The 19,412-nt window shown below is 37.6% G+C and overlaps 1 protein-coding gene across 2 annotated transcripts in view; it reads left to right on the top strand.

The window, feature by feature from the left end:
* Window positions 1-18,003, top strand: part of LOC125150627 (immunoglobulin-binding protein 1-like) — a 43,436-nt gene extending 25,433 nt beyond the window's left edge. Inside the window, exon 3 of one of the 2 annotated variants that reach the window (XR_007146409.1) lies at window positions 17,946-18,003. Coding sequence is in view for 1 of the 2 variants with exons in the window: in XM_047830759.1 (XP_047686715.1) it covers window positions 4,192-5,223 (1,032 nt within the window). In the remaining variant the exon portion in view is untranslated. Of the gene's footprint in view, window positions 1-4,191; window positions 5,562-17,945 lie in introns of those variants that run through there. The other variant, XM_047830759.1, reaches the window with a different exon arrangement.
* Window positions 18,004-19,412: the final 1,409 nt, after the last annotated feature.

Below are 19,412 nucleotides of genomic sequence, written 5' to 3'. Positions count from 1 at the left end.
GCTGCAACAACAGAATTGCCCTTAACAGAAAACATTTGCCAACTCCAGTTTGAACCACTCCACTAAGCTGCTAAGAACATGTGTTAAGATGTACAGTACTTCCTGAGATTAAAACCCCCCTCCACCTTCCCTTGCTCTAAGTGCAGTGCACAGCTTTGCTCTAAGCCTGTGCCTCAGATGAGGAGGGCTGCTCTAAAAGACTGCAAAGCTTGGGAGGGAGGTTTGGGGAGAGGCATTCAGAAATAGAGAGGAATCCTGTTTCTTTACCAATGTTCCTTATCCTTAATACCCATCACAGTTCCCCCAGAATGGGAGGTGTAGCCTGGAATGATCTATCTCAGTACTGGTGGTCTCAGAACCCATCATCATCATCATCATCATCATCAATTATCATCATCATTTCCTGCTAAAAAGACATCCAGCAACTTCAGTGACTTCAAATGGAGAATATGCCAGTGGCTCTAATAGCAAGATTGGAGTTTTATTTTATTTTATTTTATTTTATTTATTTTATTTTTATTTTTTTACCCAGCATACAGAGTTTATTTGGTGTCTGACTTTAATAATATTTTTTTGTTTTGCTGTCACACATGTCTGCAAATGTTTGTTAATCATCCTATCGTTTTCTTTCAGTATATGTTCATAGAGAAGCAAGGGGCATAAATGGAGTTAATTAGTATGAAAATGTATGGGCAGCTTGTTTTTAAAATCATTTTAAAAGCTGATTGCTGTTCATCATCTTCCCCTCCTACCATATGTAATCTCGATTCCTCTGTAGTTCTGTTTATGACTGTCCAAAGCAAGATGATTTTCTTATACTTTTCATAATAAATGATCACATAGAGTGTCAACCAAAAGGTTTATTTGTTTAATTAGGGTTCTCTTCTTCTTTTAATAGGTGTGCACAACTCCCATTAACGTTAATGTGAATTACGAAAGAGCAGGATGGAAAATAGACCTCTTTATCTCATTCCTTTTCCTGGATAATAAAGTTTAGATTTGTTAACAGATCAGAACAAAAGTCCAGTGGAAAAAAAAAAAGTCAGCTTAACTTTTAAAGAAATTGATATGCTAAAAAGAACTTTCACAGGCTTTAAAGTGGAAGATACACATTAATAAATAAACTTCATTAGCATTTAAGGTGAAATATAATCATTTAAAACGCTGAATTAATACAATGCAAAGGATTTCCTAATGGACCTATTTGCATACTGACATTAAATAACTAATAAAACATATTCTGAGATGTAAGACATAGCATTTTGCACAAATCAACAGGATTGCTGGCTGATGGAAGGGAGGGGATGGCAAGAGAGTGGGATCTCGGATGCCACAGATTTCTTGGCAGTGCCTCCGACAGAATCAGGAACATCAGGATGAGCTGGTGACTTAGATGGGTGGATGACAAATTAGACTTTAGCTATGTTGAAGCTGAGGTTGAGGCAAAGCCACCATGCATAAATGATCAGCAGTTAGCTGGGAAGCAAGATTGGAATGTCTCCAAAATCCTGTTAGATATTATTTAGCATGATTGAGATAAGAGTCCTAGATGTGCAATCCAATACAATTTGTGTATCTCTTATCCATTTTTCAATTTGTGTATCTCTATCTGTCTGTAATTGTTATGGAAAGTATTTTTCTTATATGGTTATTATGCCAAAGATTCAAGTCTTATCCCTTAATTATGAATCGTCTCATATTATTAAATTGTTGTTTCATAGGTTGACTTAAGACAGGAAAATCCAACGAATAGCAAACATAAAAAAATATGGGTTCTACAGGGTGTATGAAAGTATATACAGAATTATGGCTGGTGTCAATTCATTTTTAGATACTAATACAATAGCAGCAATGATTAAAAGTCATCTTGGTATTATTATCAGTTCAAAATCTGGCTTTCAGCAGGCAGATTCACTTCTCAATGTCACTTTCTTTATTATCTGCAAAGTAAAGCTACTATTTGCCACCCTCATCTCCCATGCATCTTAAAGATGGATGCTAGAAAATTACATTGAAGTTCTCAGATAAAAGGTGCTAAACAAAGAACTAATTTCATTTTTCCCTCAAGCAAATTATTAAATCTATACATGTCATTATCTAACAATATTAAGTAAACATTGCACAAGGACATGACATTGTGCTGGACATGGTACAAAGCAAATTAGGCAAATGCAGTCTCAACTAGGAACTTATAAGTGTTTATATATATGAGTAAACCTGTTGTTAACATGGAGTCTTATTTTAACTGACTAGTGGAATCACTTAAGGCTTAAAAATAGAGGATGCTCATCTTGTCCTTTGTACTGCATGTGATTCACATGCATGTACTGCATGTGATTCATATTTGTATGCTCCCCAAAACTTTGACAGTGCTTGAGCAGCCAAGATAGACATAGTTAAAAGTGTGGAGAGTTCCTTTTATTTATCTGATATGAAACATGGATGAACCTGGTTTTTAATTGCATGCTGATTTGTAGTGTAAGATTTGCTAAGAAAGCAAATAATACAATGAAATCAAGAATACTTCTGATTACATTTACATTAACAGATTGTTTTGTAGGAAGCAGATAAAGCCTCAAAGCATGCTGTTCAAGTAAGTGCTTTGTTAATGGCAGTAAGAATTGTCTTATGGGAAAATCATTATGAACAGATAGTCCCAAAAGTGAGCCAGAATCCTTGTCACCAGACATATTTTAGTATCATTATGCTTTCTTTTTTATCTGCTTTTGTGCAATAAAATAATTCTTCTGACAATATTTGTGTAAATACTCTAAAATTAGCTGACTGTGTACAGCATGGATAAGGTGTGGAGTGTCTGCTGAATAAATGAAAAGAGAATGGACATGGTGGTGGGAGCCAGGGACCTCCCAAATGTCTGCTCCCAACCTGGTTCCTGACTGAGGTCAAGCAGGCATTTGAACTTTCAGAATCTTAGTTATCTATAAATTGAGTGGATGGGAAAATGTCTTCTAAGACTCCTAAGGACTTGAAAGTCCATAATTTAAAACTCCACTTTTACAGCCAAAAAGCCTGGCATGTAGAGGTCATTTGAAATATCTGTTAATTAAACAAAAAGAAAATAAACGTAAGTTGAGATTTCAAATGTGAGTAAAATATCACAAGTCAAGGAAAATCTTATTTTTATCTTTATTGTGTCCTGATGGTTTGGTTTCCAAGACTATAATTACAAATGAGGGGTGATTACATTTTTTTTTAATGAGGTCTCTTTCACTGTTGAAACCTCTTTCTATATGACCACGTAATGACAGATAAAAGGTTAATGTCAATCAGCAAAAGATAAATAATCTAAGAACAGTGGGCAACAACAAATGGGCAAAAGAATAGGCAGCTCTTAGAAGAAATTCAGAGATTAAATAAATATTTAAATATCCAACCAACCTCAATATTAAAGAAATACAAAGTAAACTAATACTAAAATATTTTCAGGTATTTGATGATAAAGACATTGATGACACCCAGTGCTAGGATGTGGGGAAGCAGAAACTCTTATACTCTTCTGGTGGGAGCCTGGCTTAAAAAGCATGTACCATAACTTTCATTCATTTTTAGGAAATAATTTGCTTTAATTTTCTAATGAGTAAAACATCGGTGTAAAGATTTACTGGTGTAAAAGATTGAAATAGTGAGAATGTGTTTAATGATGTGTTTAAACATGAATGTTTCTCTTCACCACCGTTTCTTCCCACGCTGCTCCCATCTCATTCTTCTCGCTAGATGTAACCACAGCTACCAATTTGCTGTGCATTTTTCTAGTGTTTTTCTATCATATGCATGCAAATGTATGTGCATATACCCATATATGATACGCTTCTTACTGAGTGGACTTGTACTACTTGTACAGATCATCAACTTGCTTTCATCACTTAAACAGATGTATTTATCTTTTCTCCACATCCACTTGTACAATGATGGCACTCCTTTTAATAGTTGCATAGTTTGCCTTGGTATGGTTATAGCGATAATCAGTGGGAGGGGGACATCTTGCCTCCCAGAGTACCTATGATAATGTTTACAGACATTTTGCTGGAGGGAAGGGGTGCTACTGCCGTCTAGTGGGAGAAGTCAGAGACTCTGGTAAACACATTTCAATTCACAGGACAGGAGCCTGCTGCAAAGAATATTGAGGTCAAAAGTTAATAGCGCTGCTTCCGCCTTCCTCCTTCCCCCAAGATGGCAACAGCCGGAGACGCGTTACTGCTACTGCGGCTCCCCGCGCTGTTCGAAACCAGCAAGCAGCTTCTGGACGAAGTGGAAGCAGCGACTGAACCCACCGGTTCCCAGATAATTCAAGATAAGGTATTCAGGGGACTAGACCTCCTTAAGAAGGCTGCTGAAATGTTATCGCAGCTCGACTTGTTCAGCCGAAATGAAGACTTGGAAGAGATTGCTTCCACAGACCTGAAGTACCTGATGGTCTCAGCTTTTCAAGGAGCGCTCGCCATGAAACAAGTCAACCCCAGCAAGCGTCTAGATCATTTGCAGTGGGCTCGAGAACACTTTTTAAACTACTTAACTCAGTGCCAGTATTATCATGTGGCAGAGTTTGAGCTGCCCCAAACCAACTCAGCTGATAATAATACTGCTAGTTCCTCCATGGCGTGTCCTAGCCTCGTTGCTGTGGCATCTGAAAGACAGGCTAAAATAGAGAGATACAAGCAGAAGAAGGAGGTGGAGCATAGGTTGTTTGCACTGAAATCTGCTGTGGAAAGTGGTCAAGCAGATGATGAGTGTGTTCGTGAATATTACCTTCTTCACCTTCGAAGGTGGATTGGTATTAGCTTAGAAGAGATTGAGAGCATTGACCAGGAGATGAAGATCCTGAGAGAAGACGACTCCTCAAAAGACGCATCAACTTCTTACTCATCTCCTCAGGACAGGCCTCCAATGAAACCCTTCGTTCTCACTCGGAATGTGGCCCAAGCCAAAGTATTTGGAGCTGGTTATCCAAGTCTGGCATCTATGACGGTGAATGACTGGTATGATCAGCATCAGAAATATGGAGCATTACCAGATCAGGGCATAGCCAAGATAACACCAGAGCTCAAAAGAGCAGCTCAACAGGAAGATCAGAAACAAAAGGAGGCAGAGGAGCAGGAAGAGGAGGAGGAGGAGGGGGAAGAAACACTCCACAGAGTTCGGGAGTGGGATGACTGGAAGGACACCCATTCCAGAGGCTATGGCAACCGACAGAACATGGGTTAGTCTTACCACAACAAGATGGGACTTCAGGGACTCACATCTTCCCAGACAAGGAAAGCCATGCAGTCTTCCCCTACCTGGGCTCCTGCTTCAGCTGTGTAAAATGAAGATGCTTAATCTTGCTTTATGTTCAATAAAATGTCAAACAAGTAAGTGTGTATTTGTACTCTAGGTGATCAGCCAGCAATCTTGTTTTGGTGTTATCATCCTCATCATGGTGTATTCCAGTTTCGTAAGTGGAAAGAAAAAAGTACTGACAAATGGCTCTGTATAATCAATGGCTATATAAATTCTCTTAAAAAATAATAAAAGTCCCATTATTAAAAAAAAATGTAAATAGTGCTGAGGTCAGAAAATTCTATAACATAAAATTTTCCTTATTTCCAGTTATTTAGATTTTGTTAATCAATCATATATATACTTACATCTTTATGCATGTTGTGCATGTCAGTGGTAGATCCAGACTTTATGAGTACTTTAGCTTATACAATATTGGTCTTTAGGAATATGATTATGCAATTAAAAATATAAAGCTGCTGTGGTTTATGCAAGTGAGTGGCCCTTAAGCTTCCCTGTAAATAGTTTCTGGTTTAATTATTTCTATAAGAGAGATTCCTTGAGGTGGAACTGCTAGGTCAATGAACATGGCCCCTATCATATAGCAAATGTTTGTCCCCCCGCCCCAAAATTCATATGTTGAAATCTAATCTCCATCCAATGTGATGATATTTGAATGTGGGGGCCTTTGGGATGTAATTAGGTCATGAGGGTGATTAGGTCATGAGGGTCATTCACTAATCTTCTGACTGAATTAATGCCCTTGTAAAAGAAACCCCAGAAAACTTCCTTACTCCCTCTGCCATGTGAAGAAACATGTAAAGGAGAAGGTCATCTATGAACCATGAAGGGGGCTCTGATTATACAGCAGAATCTGACCTTGCTGCCACCCTAAACTTGGACCTCTAGCTTCTAGAACAGTGAGAAATAAATTTCTGTTGTTTATAAGCAACCCAGTCTATCGTATTTTTGTTATGGCAGCCACACTGATGAAAACAGCCTTTTATATTTTGGGCAATGACATTAGATTGCCTTTCAAAAAAGCTACTGAAACTTAACCTTCTAATGAAAAAAAAAAGTCTTTTTCAGAGGGTTTTTTATCAACATGTATCAACATTTTACCTAGCAAGTTAACTTAGGAATCTCATTTTTTGAATTTAATCCAACAGAAATGATCGTTAATTGGACATGGATATATGTGTATGATATGTGGTCAGAATAGCATTGTAATCAGCAAGGAATTGGAAACCAATTCAAGCCTAACACAGGACACTGGTTAAAAGAATTATGATGTAAATTTACAATATGCTGGTATAGAAAGATTAGACATGTCAAGCAGGCTTATGGGGTATGTTTAAAGCCCATAAACTTCAGAACCTAATGCTGTGTCTTTACAGCGTCCAGCTGCCTCTGTGTCTCTTTATTGCAGGCTCCCAGCATTCTCTAACAGATGAGAGGTAGGAAGGTGATGATAGAGGACAGATATAATGATATCAGTTTGGTGTTCTGTTTGGTACCCAGACCCTTCTTGTTGAGAGGCAAATTCAGGTCAGTGGTTTGGCCCATCTCTAGGGATTGAGAACCACGGGATCAAGCCCTTTCTGTAAGAGTCATTGGACTTATTTCTACTACCCTTACTTGGAGTTTTAAGGCAGTGACATTTGGTGCAAGGGCAGCTTTGAAAAGTGCTAAGAGACCCTAAATCCACTGGATGAGAAGGTTGGTCTGGGAATTCTTGTAACAGATTTTCCTAGGTGGCCATTAAAAAGTGGTTGAGTAGTATCTATGTGTTTGTTTCATAATATATTGTAAGTGGGAAAAAGAGCTATATAAATTAGCCTTTGTAAAATGAATATGTTCATTTACATGTCAATACAGGCTACCTATGTGTTTTAAATTTCATATAAGCATATATGACAGATATGTGTTGAAAAAATGAGAAGATATACACCAAGTTTGTTAATGGTAGTTGTCTCAGCAATATGGTCAAACAGGAGACTTTTATTCTTTTCCTTATACAAAAGTGTATTTTTTTTCTTTCAATAGGCATATGTTGCTTTTGTAATTGCAAAAACAATGAAGAGAGAAAGTATGTCCATTGCTTTGACGTAGGAATAAATAAATGAAAAACACCACCATGCTAGTCTGTATTAAGTATAACTTAAAAAAATTTTTAGAGAGATGATAATGAGAACATGTACAATTTTAATTTGTATTTCAGATACATACAAGGTATGTGGGGAAAAATAGGAGCAAATAGGATATTCACAGGTGCCTGGACATCATCTACCCAAATCTATTTTTCAGACATAATAATTCCAATTGTCCTCTCTTTAGTTGGCTGATTCTTTCTTCTGTCTGCTGCAATCTGCTGTTATATCCCTCTTGTGAATTTTTCAATTCAGTTATTGTACTTTTTAGCTCTAGAATTTCTGTTTGGTTCTTTTTTTTAAAAATGATTTATATTTTTTTGTTGATATTCTCTTTTCATACATCATTTTCCTGATTTCCTTTTGTTCTCTTTATATGCTGTCCTTTAGCCTTTTAAGCTTATTTAAGACAGTTGTTTTAACATCTTTGTCTTGTAAATCTAATGTTTGCTCTTCCTCAGGGATGATTTCTCTCAATTATTTTGTTCCTATGAAGAGCCATGTTTTCCTGTTTCTTTGCATGCCTGTGATTTTTTTGTTGTTGTTGAAAATTGGGCATTTGACTATTATAAGGTGGTAACTCTGAAAATCAGATTTACTGCCGTCCCCAAGGTTTGATTCTTTTTTAATTGTTGAAGGTTATATTAGTCTGTTTTGTTTTGAAAAATTTCAAAGCTATTTTTTTCAAAGACCATTAGTTGTTGTGTCTTACCACTGAAGTCTCTGTTCCTTTAGGTCAGGTTCAGCTAATGTTTTGACAGATTTCCTGAATGCCAGGAGCTCTCCCAATATTTACAGATTAGCTCTGTGCTAGAACACACCTTCAACAGTTATCTAGGCTTGCTCTGACCCTAGAGATCAACCCAAGGTGAAAGCTCAAAGTCTTCTCAGATCTTTTCTTAGCATGCCTCTTGCCTGGGCATATGAATAGCTTTCTGAATTCTCCAATGTACACTGCTGCTGCTTTGAATGTCCTAATTTCCCAAATAGTCTTACCTTAGCTTTTCCTCCATGCCTCAGATGGTCTATTGTATATCTTCACCTGGAATCTCTTGATGTAGGCACCTTGTGGCTTTTATAAGCAACGTCCACTGCTTCTCTACCTGAGTTCTAAGTTACATAAAACAGAGATGAGCATCTTGTATCAATCATCTAAGTATTCCCTGGATAGGTTAGAATAGATGCACATAGTAATTTGGAAATAAAGTCTGCCTGCTCTGGACCATGGTAAGGAACTGGCAAACTTGCTGCTACCAATCAAGACCAGGACTGCCATTGTGCTGGGGAGGTAGTGGCACAAGGATGAATAAATATGTAACAAAATTTTCCTTATATTTTGAAGATGACTTTTTCTTGATTGGGCATTTTCTTGGTTGTTGTAAATATTTTACTGTTTTCTAGAGCTCTTGGCAAAGTTGTTTCAGCTTTTTTTTTTTTTTAGTGTTTCTGTGAGAGAACAGGAGCTTAGAGCCTTCTAGTCTGCCATTTTGCTGGCATCTCCTCTGACAATAATGTGTTCAACAGAATAGTATACTGCAGGAGGGAACAGTGTAAGAAGGAAGGAAACCACCCTGGATTCTGAATTTTATTCACTGAAGTATGACTTGATAAATTCCTTTAGGTATTGGGGAAAAAACAGACTACAATTGTCAAGTTCTTAGTTTAAAAGGGATTAAAATAGAAGATGTTTGCTTTAAACTTTGAAATTGTGGGGCGCCTGGGTGGCACAGTCGGTTAAGCGGCCGACTTCAGCCAGGTCACGATCTCGCGGTCCGGGAGTTCGAGCCCCGCGTCGGGCTCTGGGCTGATGGCTCGGAGCCTGGAGCCTGTTTCCGATTCTGTATCTCCCTCTCTCTCTGCCCCTCCCCCGTTCATGCTCTGTCTCTCTCTGTCCCAAAAATAAATAAAAAACGTTGAAAAAAAAAAATTTTAAACTTTGAAATTGTAATTTTTTTCTCTTAGACACCTCACAAGAACTCTTACACATTAAAGTGTTGAAGCCAATAAAAGGCCATTTCCTGAAGGACAGATGGATGAGGCCCTCAGCATCACTAGAGAAGTTGCTGACAGTTCTCATCAGCCTTCTTGGCACTAATCTCACAGTAATCAAAATTAAATAAGTTGTCCTGGCAGAGCGGGCTAGTGACATATATGCAACAAATGCTAGGTAAACATAAGTTTGGCATGGACACATTTTAGAAGAATAAAACCCAATTCATATAAAAAGGAGTTCATGAAGAGATAGTTTCTTTTAAGGATTAATATTTACTTCAGTTTAATGAGAAACAATGGGATTTGTTGTGATATTTGGAAAGACAATCTGTTTATTATTTTTTAATATTGGAAATGCATATTTTACTTTCATAGATATATACTCTTCATATACAGGATACATTGTAAGAATACGACATAAGCTGTTTGCCAGTTCACAACAATAATCAAATTTATGGGAAGGACTTGGCTAAACAAATATATATGTATATATATATTTATGCATATAATCATTTACATATTATACCCACTGTTCATCCCAACAAGTGTCATCCTTAATGCCCATCACCCATTTAGACATCCCCTCACACAGCACCCCTCTAGCAACCCTCAGTCTGTTCTCTGTGTTTAAGAGTCTCTTATGGTTTGACTCCCTCTGTTTTTATCTTATTTTTCCTTCCTTTCTCCAATGTTCATCTGTTTTGTTTTTTAATTCCACATATGAGTAAAATCATATGATATTTGTTTTTCTCTGACTGACTTATTTCGCTTAGCATAATACACTCTAGTTCCATCCACCTGGTTGCAAATGGCAACATCAAAAAAAGTTTCATTTTTTTCATCACCAAGTAGTATGACATTTTATACCACATCTTCTTTATCCATTCATCAGTTGATTAACATTTGAAGTCTTTCCATAATTTGCCTATTGTTGCTAGCTCTGCTATAAACATTGGGATGCATGTGCTCATTCAAACCAACATTTTTGTACCCTTTGGATAAATTTCTAGTAGTGCAATTGCTGGGTCATAGGGTAGTTCTATTTTTAATTTTTGAGGAACCTCCATACTGTTTTCCAGAGTGGCTGCACCACTTTGCATTCCCACAAACTGTGCATAAGTGTTCTCCTTTCTCTGCATCTTCACCAACATCTGTTGTTTCCTGAGTTGTTAATTTTAGCCATTCTGACAGGTGTGAGGTGGTATCTCATTGTGGTTTTGATTTGTATTTCCCTTATGATGAGTGATGTTGAGCATCTTTTCATGTGTCTGTTAGCCACATTGATGTCTTCTTTGGAAGTGTCCACGTCTTTTGCCCATTTCTTCACTGGATTATTTGTGTTTTTTTGGGTGTTGAATTTGATAAGCTCTTTATAGATTTTGGACCCTTTACCTGATATGTCATTTGCAAATATCTTTTCCCATTCCATTGGTTGCCTTTTAGTTTTATTGATTGTTTCCTTTACTGCACAGAAGGTTTTTTATCTTGATGAGGTCCCAATAGTTCATTTTTGTTTATGTTGTCCTTGCCTCTGCAGGCATGTCTAGTACAAAGTTGCTGTGGTTGAGGTCAAAGAGGTTGTTGCCTATTTTCTCCTCTAGGCTTTCCATGGTTTCCTGTCTTACATTTAGAACTTTCATCCATTTTGAGCTTATTTTTGGTTTTGGTGTAAGAAAGTGGTCCAGGTTCATTCTTCTGCATGTCGCCGTCCAGTTTATCCAACACCATTTGCTGAAGAGACTGTCTTTTTTCCACTGGATATTCTTTCCTGCTTTGTTGAAAGTTAGCCATACATTTGTGGGTCCAGTTCTGGGTTCTCCTTTCTGTTCCACTGATCTGTGTGTCTGTTTTCTTGTGCCAGTACCATACTGTCTTGATGATTACACCTTTGCCATATAACTTGAAGTCTGGAATTGTGAGGCCTCCAGTTTTGGTTTTCTTTTTCAACATTACTTTGGCTCTTCAGGGTCTTTTCTGGTTCCATACAAATTTTAGAATTGTTTTTTCTAGCTCTGTGAAGAATGCTGGTGTTATTTTGAATGGGATTGCATTGAATGTATGGATTCCTTTGGGTAGTATCAACATTTTAAGAATATTTGTTCTTCCAATCCATTGAGCATGAAATGTTTTTCCATTTCTCTGCGTCTTCTTCAGTTTCTTTCATAATCTTTCTATAGTTTTCAGTTAACAGACCTTTTACTCTTTGGTTAGGTTTATTCCTAGGTATTTATGGTTTTTGGTGCAATTGTAGATGGGATCGATTCCTTGGTTTCTCTTTCTGCTGCTTCATTATCGCTGTATAGAAATGCAACCAATTTCTGTATGTTGATTTTATATCCTGAGACTTTGCTGAATTCATGTATCACCTCTGGCTGTTTTTTGGTGGTCTTTCAGGTTTTCCATGTAGAGTATCATGTCATCTGTGAAGAGTGAAAGTTTGACTTCTTCCTTGACAATGTGAATGCCTTTTATTTCTTTTTGTTGTCTGATTGCTAGGGCTAGGACTTCCAACTTTATGTTAAACAACAGAGGTGAGAGTGGACATCCCTGTTGTGTTCCTAATCTCAGGGGGAAATCTCTTAGTTTTTCTCCATTGAGGATGATGTTAGCTGTAGGCCTTTCATATATAGCCTTTAATATGTTGAGTTATGTTTCTTCTATCCTCACTCTATTGAAGGTTTTTATGAAGAAAGGATGTTGTATTTTGTTAAATTTTTTTCTGCATCTATTGAGAGGATCATGTGGTTCTTATCCTTTATTTTATTTATGTGATGTATCATGTTGATTGATTTGTGGATATTGAGCCATCCCTGCAGCCCATGAATAAATGCCAATTGTTCATGGCATATAGTTTTTTTTTAATGTATTGTTGGATTCAATTTGCTTGTATCTTGTTAAAAATTTTTGCATCCATGTTCATCAGGGAAATTGGTCTGTGATTCTCCTTTTTAGTGGAGTCTGTGTCTGGATTTGGAATCAAGGTAATGCTGCCCTCATGAATGAGTTTGGAAGTTTTCCTTCCATTTCTGTTTTTTGGAACAGCTTCAAAAGAATAGGCATTAATTATTCTTTAAATGTGTGGGAGACTTCCTTTGGGAAGCTATTAGGCCCTGGACTATCGTTTGTTGGGAGATTTTTGATTACTAATTCAAATTCTTTACTGGTTATGGGTCTGTTTAAACTTTCTATTTCTTCCTGTTCCAGTTTTGGTCGTTTGTTTCTAAAAATTTATCCACTTCTTCCAGATTGCCCAATTTTTTGGCATTTAATTGCTCATAATATTCTTTTGTATATCTGTGGTGTTGTGATCTCTCCTCTTTCATTCATTATTTTATCTATTTGGGTCTTTTCCTTTTTCTTTTGATGAATCCAGCTAGAGGTTTATCAACTTTAATTCTTTCAAAGAACCAGCTCCTACTGGTTTTTTTTTTTTCAATATCATTGATTTCTGCTCTAATCTTTATTATTTCCCCTCTTTTGTTGTTTTGGGACTTTATTTGCTGTTCTTTTTCCATCTCCTTTAGGTGTAAAGTTAGGTTGTGTATTTGAGACTTCTCTTCCTTCTGTAAGAAGTCCTGGATTGCTATATGCTTAATTGTTATAACCACCCTTACTGCATCCCAAAGGCTTTGGACAGTTCTGTTTTCATTTTCATTGGCTTCCATGTACTTTTTTATTTGCTCTTAATTTCTTGGTTAACCCATTCATTCTTTAGTAAAATGTTTTTTAATCTCCCAGTATTTGTGGTTTTTCCAAGTTTTTTATTGTTGTTGACTCTAAGTTTCATAGTGGTATGTTCTGAAAATATGCATGATATTATCTTGAGCTTTTTGTACTTGTTGAGGGCTGATTTGTGACCCAGTATGTGACCTATTCTGGAGAATGTTCCATGTGCACTTGAGACAAATGTGTATTATGCTGCTTTAGGATGAAATGTTCTGAATGTTTCTGTTAAGTCCATTTGGTCCAGTGTGTCATTCAAAGCTATTGTTTCTTTGTTGGTTTTCTGCTTGCATGATCTGTCCATTGCTGTCCATTGTTGTAAGTGGGGTGTTGAATCCCTTACTATTATAGTATCATTACTGATGAGTTTCTTTATGTTTGTAATTAATTGATTTATATATTTGGGTGCTTTCAAGTTGGAGACATAAATATTTATAATCACTAGATCTTGGTGGGTAGACCCCTTAATTATGATATAATGCCCTTCTTCATCTCTTGTTACAGTCTTTGCTTTAAAATCTTGTTTTTCTGATGTAAGTATGGCTAGCTATTCTGGATTTCTTTTGATGTCCATTAGCATGATAGATAGCTCTCCATCCCCTCACTTTCAATCTGCAGGTGTCTTTAAGTCTAAAATGAGTCTTTTGTAAGCAGCGTATTGATGAATTTTATTTTTTTTATCCATTCTGATACCCTATATCTTTTGTTTGGAGCATTTAGTCTAAATTAGATTGAGAGATGTGAATTTAGTGCCATTGTGTGGTCTGTAGATTTGGTATTTCCGGTAATGTTGTCTATTTCTTTCCAGTCTTTGTTGCTTTTGGTCTTTTTTATCTTGCTTTTTTTTCTTCCACTCGAGTCCCCCTTAAAATTTCTTGCAGGGCTGGTTTAGTGGCCATGAACTCCTTTAGTTTTTGTTTGTTTGGGAAACTTTTTTTTTTAACAGTTATTTATTTTTGAGACAGAGAGAGACAGAGAATGAGCAGGGGAGGGGCAGGGAGAGAGGGAGACACCGAATCTGAAGGAGGCTCCAGGCTCTGAGATGTCAGCACAGAGCCTGACATGGGGCTTGAACCATGAACTGTGAGATCATGACCTGAGCTGAAGTTGGGTCCTTAACTGACTGAGCTAACCAGGTGCCCCTGGGAAACTCTTTATCTTTTCTTCTATTTTGAATGGCAGACTTGCTGGATAAAGATGTCTTGGCTGCATATTTTTCCAATTCAGCACGTTGAATATATCCGGTCACTCCTTTCTGGACTGCCAAGTTTCTGGACAGATTCAGATATAGATTTGCCACAAACCTGTTCTCTCTTCCCTTGTAGGTTAAGAACTTTTTTCCCTTGGTGCCTTTATGATTCTTTCCTTGTCTGTGTATTTTGTGAATTTGACTATGATTTGCCTCGGTGATGTTCGGTTTTTATTGAATTTAATGGGAGTTCTCTGTGCTTCTTGAATTTTGCTTTTTGTGTCTTTCCCCAGATTAGGAAAGTTTTCAGGTATAATTTGTTCACATAAACCTTCTGCCCCTGTCTTTCTCTTCATCTTCTGTAACTTCTGTGATATGAATATTATTCCTCTTTAATAAGTTGTTGAGTTCTCTAAGTCTTCTATTGTGATCTTTTGCCTTTATTTACCTCCTTTTTTCTGCTTTATTATTTTCCATAATTTTATCTTCTGTATCAGTGATTTGCTGCTTTGCTTTATCTATCCTTGTCATCATGATATCAATTCAAGAGTATATCTCAGATATAGCATTTTTAATTTTGGCCTGACTAGCTTTTAGTTCTTTTATCTCTGAAGAAAGGGATTGTCTGGTATCTTCTATGCTTTTTTTTTTTTTTTAAAGGACGTTTATTTATTTTTGGGACAGAGAGAGACAGAGCATGAACGGGGGAGGGGCAGAGAGAGGGAGACACAGAATCTGAAACAGGCTCCAGGCTCTGAGCCATCAGCCCAGAGCCTGATGCGGGGCTCGAACTCACGGACCGCGAGATCGTGACCTGGCTGAAGCCGGACGCTTAACCGACTGCGCCACCCAGGCGCCCCTTCTATGCTTTTTTAACCCTAGCTAATATCCTTATAATCATGGTATTAAATTCTAGTTCAGACATCTTACTTATATCTTGTTGATTAAATCCTTGGCATTTATTTCTTCTTATTCTTTTTTTTGGAGAAGGTGAATTCCTCCATCTTGTCATTTTAGAGGGATTAAAAACTAATAAAATAAAAAAATTAAAATTAAAAAATTGAAAACAAAGCAAAACAAACAACAAAATCAAAGGAAGCTAGAAGCTGGGTGTGTTTCATACTGCTTGTTGAGAGAAGCTTGATAGAATAGAGAAAATAGAGAAAGGGGGAAAAGTTTAAAAATTTAAAAACAAAATAATTTAAGTAATAGAATAAAATAAAATATTGAAGATAAAATGAATAAAAAATAAAAAAAATTCTCTTTCAGTCTCCAAGAAAGAAAAAGAAATAAAATAAAGAAAAGAAAAACATGAACAAAAACAGAAGCAAAGAAAATGAACAAACAAGCAAACAGAATGAAATCTGAATGAAGTTACATCTCATTTCCCCTAGTACGGAAACTTTTCAGCACACTATAGCCCATAGACTAAACAGATGTAAGGGATTCATGCTGGTCTTCTATGGGATGTGCCTGGAGGGTACAAGTGGGCAGGGCTCAGTGTAATGGCCCTATTCTCCATTTGGTGGCACTGCTTAGTTCACTGCGGTAAATTCCTGAGTGCTTGCACACTAGAGGTGGAAATGGCTTCACCCAGCTCTTTAGTCTCTGGTGTGGGTATTTTGTGCCCTCACACACATGTGATCAAGCACCCCTACTTTGTCTCAGGCTTCTGTCAGCTCCCCGCCTTTACCCTGTATCCAAGCTGTCTTCCTGCCAGGTGGAGCCTCCCTCCAGAGTTTTATCTCAGATGGGGCTATGTTTCAAAAACCCCACACTTCAAGGGCACCTGGGTGGCTCAGTTGGTTAAGCATATAACTTCAGCTCAGGTCATAATCTCATGGTTTGTGAGTTCAAGCCCTGCAATGGGCTCTCTGTTGTCAGCACAGAACATGCTTTGGATCCTCTGTCTCCCACTCTGCCCTTCTCCCTCACCCCCTCTGTCTCTCTCTGTCTCTCTTTCTCTCTCCAAAATAAATAAAACTTAAAAAAAAAAAAAACCAAACCACACTTCAGTGATCCCTGTGACTTGGACCTGTACTGATTCTCTGGGGGGCGGGGGGGAGGGTATCACTGAGCAATGGCCAGGTGCCAGCTTGTCCCAGAAAATATATGCATGATCACGCAGTGGCAGCTCAGAGTGTATGGTAAGTCACAATACACAGCTGGTGCCAGGTTTTGCTGCACCCTGGTGTCTTTGTTCCAATATCAATAAATATGGCAGCTCTCCAGAGTCCACTGGGACTTTTGCCCAAGGGGAGGCCATTTGGCCTCTACCAAACTGCACTCCAAGCAGGGGAACCACTTCTCCCCATGTGGCACACGGACACCTCAGGCCATGCCATCTGCTTCTGGGGATTCACCCTACTTCCTCATTAGAGTATCGCCAGGCACTGAGTTTTGAACCTTTAGACTCTTGCTCAACTGTTTATAGAATCATGGAGATGTTGAAATCTCCTTTTCCCCTGTCAATCATTTTGGGGAACAGATTTGTTCAGGCCTCTGCAAGTATTTTCACTTTTTCTCTCTCTTTCTCTCCAGCTACTTTTGTGGGGAGCACTCTCCCCCTTACTGTTTCTCTCTCTGTCTTCTCTCTGAAAAAATGACTCCTAACCCTCTGAGGCTCTGAGGCTTTTCTCTCCCCCAATTCACCTCTCTGCACTGCTTACCTGCCAAGTTCTGGCTCAAATTATAAAGATTATTGCATTAATCCTCAGATCAATTTCCTAGGTGTTCAAAATGGTTTGATGCTGATCTAGCTGCATTTCAGGGATGAGACAAGCTCAGGATCCCCCTACTGCTCTGTCATATTAACTCCATCCTTGTTTATTATTTTTTGAAAATGTAAGCAGATTGTATAACCCAGATCTAAAATAGTGATTTTTCAACTTTCACCGCACATTGGATTATCTGAATATATGTCAAAATTATGAATAACCAGAGTGAACCATAGACTAATCAAATTAGAATCTCTGGAGGAGGTTTTCTCAATTTTTTTGAGATATAGTGTATATACCTTAAATTAACCTATTTGAAGTATACAGCTTAATGATTTTTTAAAGTAAATTCATAAAGTTGTGCAACTATTAGTATAATCAAGTTTCAGAACACTCTCATCATTCCACAAAGATTCCCCTTGCCAGTTTGCAGTCAATCCCCACTACTACCCTTTTCTGGATGTTTCATAGAAATGAAATCATATAATATGTGGGCTTTTACATCTGTTTTCTCTCTGTTTACATTATCAATATGTTTATGTTTGTTGTCTTTTTTCCATTAGATCCCTTAGCTTATAAATCATAATTGTTTTATTTTATTTTATTATTATTTTTTAATGTTTATTTGAGAGAGAGAGAGCATGAGTGGGGGAGAGGCAGAGAGAGAGGGAGACACAGAATCCGAAGCAGGCTCCAAGGTCTGATCTGTCAGCACAGAGCCCGATGTAGGGCTTGAACTCACAAACTGAGAAATCATGACCTGAGCCAAAGTCAGATGCTCAACCGACTGAACCACCCAGGAGCTCCAAATCATAATTGTTTTAAGTTTCTGGTCTGATAATCCCAAAATCTTTTCCATCTTTGAGTCTGGTTCTAATCCTTGTTCTTTCTCTTCAGACTATATGTTTTTCCTCTTGATGTGCTGAACATAATATACTGGATAAAAGGAACTGAGGTAAGTAAACCTTTAGTGTGGGGTTTTATTTATCTGGCTACAAGTTAGACTGTGTTTACTGTTTGCTGCAGCTGTAGGTGTCAGAGGCTAAAATTTTCTCTGGTATCTTTGTTTTTGTCTTCTGTTGTTACTGGATTTCCCTAGAGACTTTTTTTTTTTTTTTAACACAGTAAACTCCATACCCAGAGTGGAGCCTAACTCTGGGCTTGAACTCACAGCCCTGAGATTAGGACCCTGAGATCAATGCCTGTGCAGAGATCAAGAATTGGTTGCTTAATGGACAGGTGCCCTTCCTTAGAGACTTCTTAAATAACACTTGAGACAGTGTTCAGTTGTATTCTCTTGTTATACAGGAGCTTTGTTGATATGGTAGTAAGATATGAAGGGGAAGGGGAATGGTTTATAGGTTTATGCTTAAGTCTCAGGCTTTTGGTGATCCCATGACCCTGAGTTATGACCTTCACAGGCAATTCTCAATTTTCCATCCATTAGGTGGGACAGGAATACCAAGTGGGGGGCTGGATTTGGGTATTTTCTTTCCCCTGGTCAATTAGGCTCTGGTAAAACCTCAGTCAGTCATGGTTTGGCAAAATAGTTTCTCTTGAGGAAAAGGCTTAATGAGAACAGAATGGTGTGTGTGCATTCCAGAATGGCTCTTTCCCCTCCTCTCTGGAAGTATTAGGAGAATTTTCCAGATCTTTACTGAGAGCATGGTAGGGGCCCTTGGAAATAAAACTCACAGAAATATGGGGTCTTCCTTAAAACTGGTCTCCCCTGATGCCTTTTAACTCTCAAACTTGTCCATAGTGAGCCTCCAGCTTTGTCAATTACAGTTTAATTTTTTTTGGTACCCTGGTACTGGTTTCCAGTGAAGTTTCTATGGTAAGTTGTGATTCTCTATTCTCCTGTTTCTCCACTTTGCGGACCACTGACTTTAGTTCACCGATGTATTTTTTTGTAGTGAAAATATATATAATTCTTTTTTATTCCTTGTTTTTACCCCAAAAGAATGATACTGTGTACATTGTTATGTACTTAGCTTTTACACACAATAACATACTGTAGAGATATTCTCATCAGTACATAAATCCATCCCAATCTTTCACCTGGCTGCATGGTATTCAGTTTGCATCCCAGTCTTTCACAAGGCTGCATGGTATTCAGTGATAAAACTTCTCACTTACTGAAGTTATTTTTATTATCACTGTTTTTCTTGGTGCAGTTTCAAGGTCATCATTGTTTTCTAGGATATGGTTAGTCCAAAACATTATCCCTGGAGGCCTCCAAAATTGGCAGTTTCAAAGAACTCATCAGGAAATCTTATCATAGAATCAAATATGGTAGAACTTAAAGTTGTTTTTGTTTGTTTGTTTGTTTGTTGTTGTTGTTTTCAGTTGTTGAGAGAGTCT

Source organism: Prionailurus viverrinus, chromosome D4 (assembly GCF_022837055.1).
Source record: "Prionailurus viverrinus isolate Anna chromosome D4, UM_Priviv_1.0, whole genome shotgun sequence".
In the NCBI taxonomy this organism is placed as follows: domain Eukaryota; kingdom Metazoa; phylum Chordata; class Mammalia; order Carnivora; family Felidae; genus Prionailurus; species Prionailurus viverrinus.
This window is presented reverse-complemented; position numbering and strand designations above follow the sequence as displayed.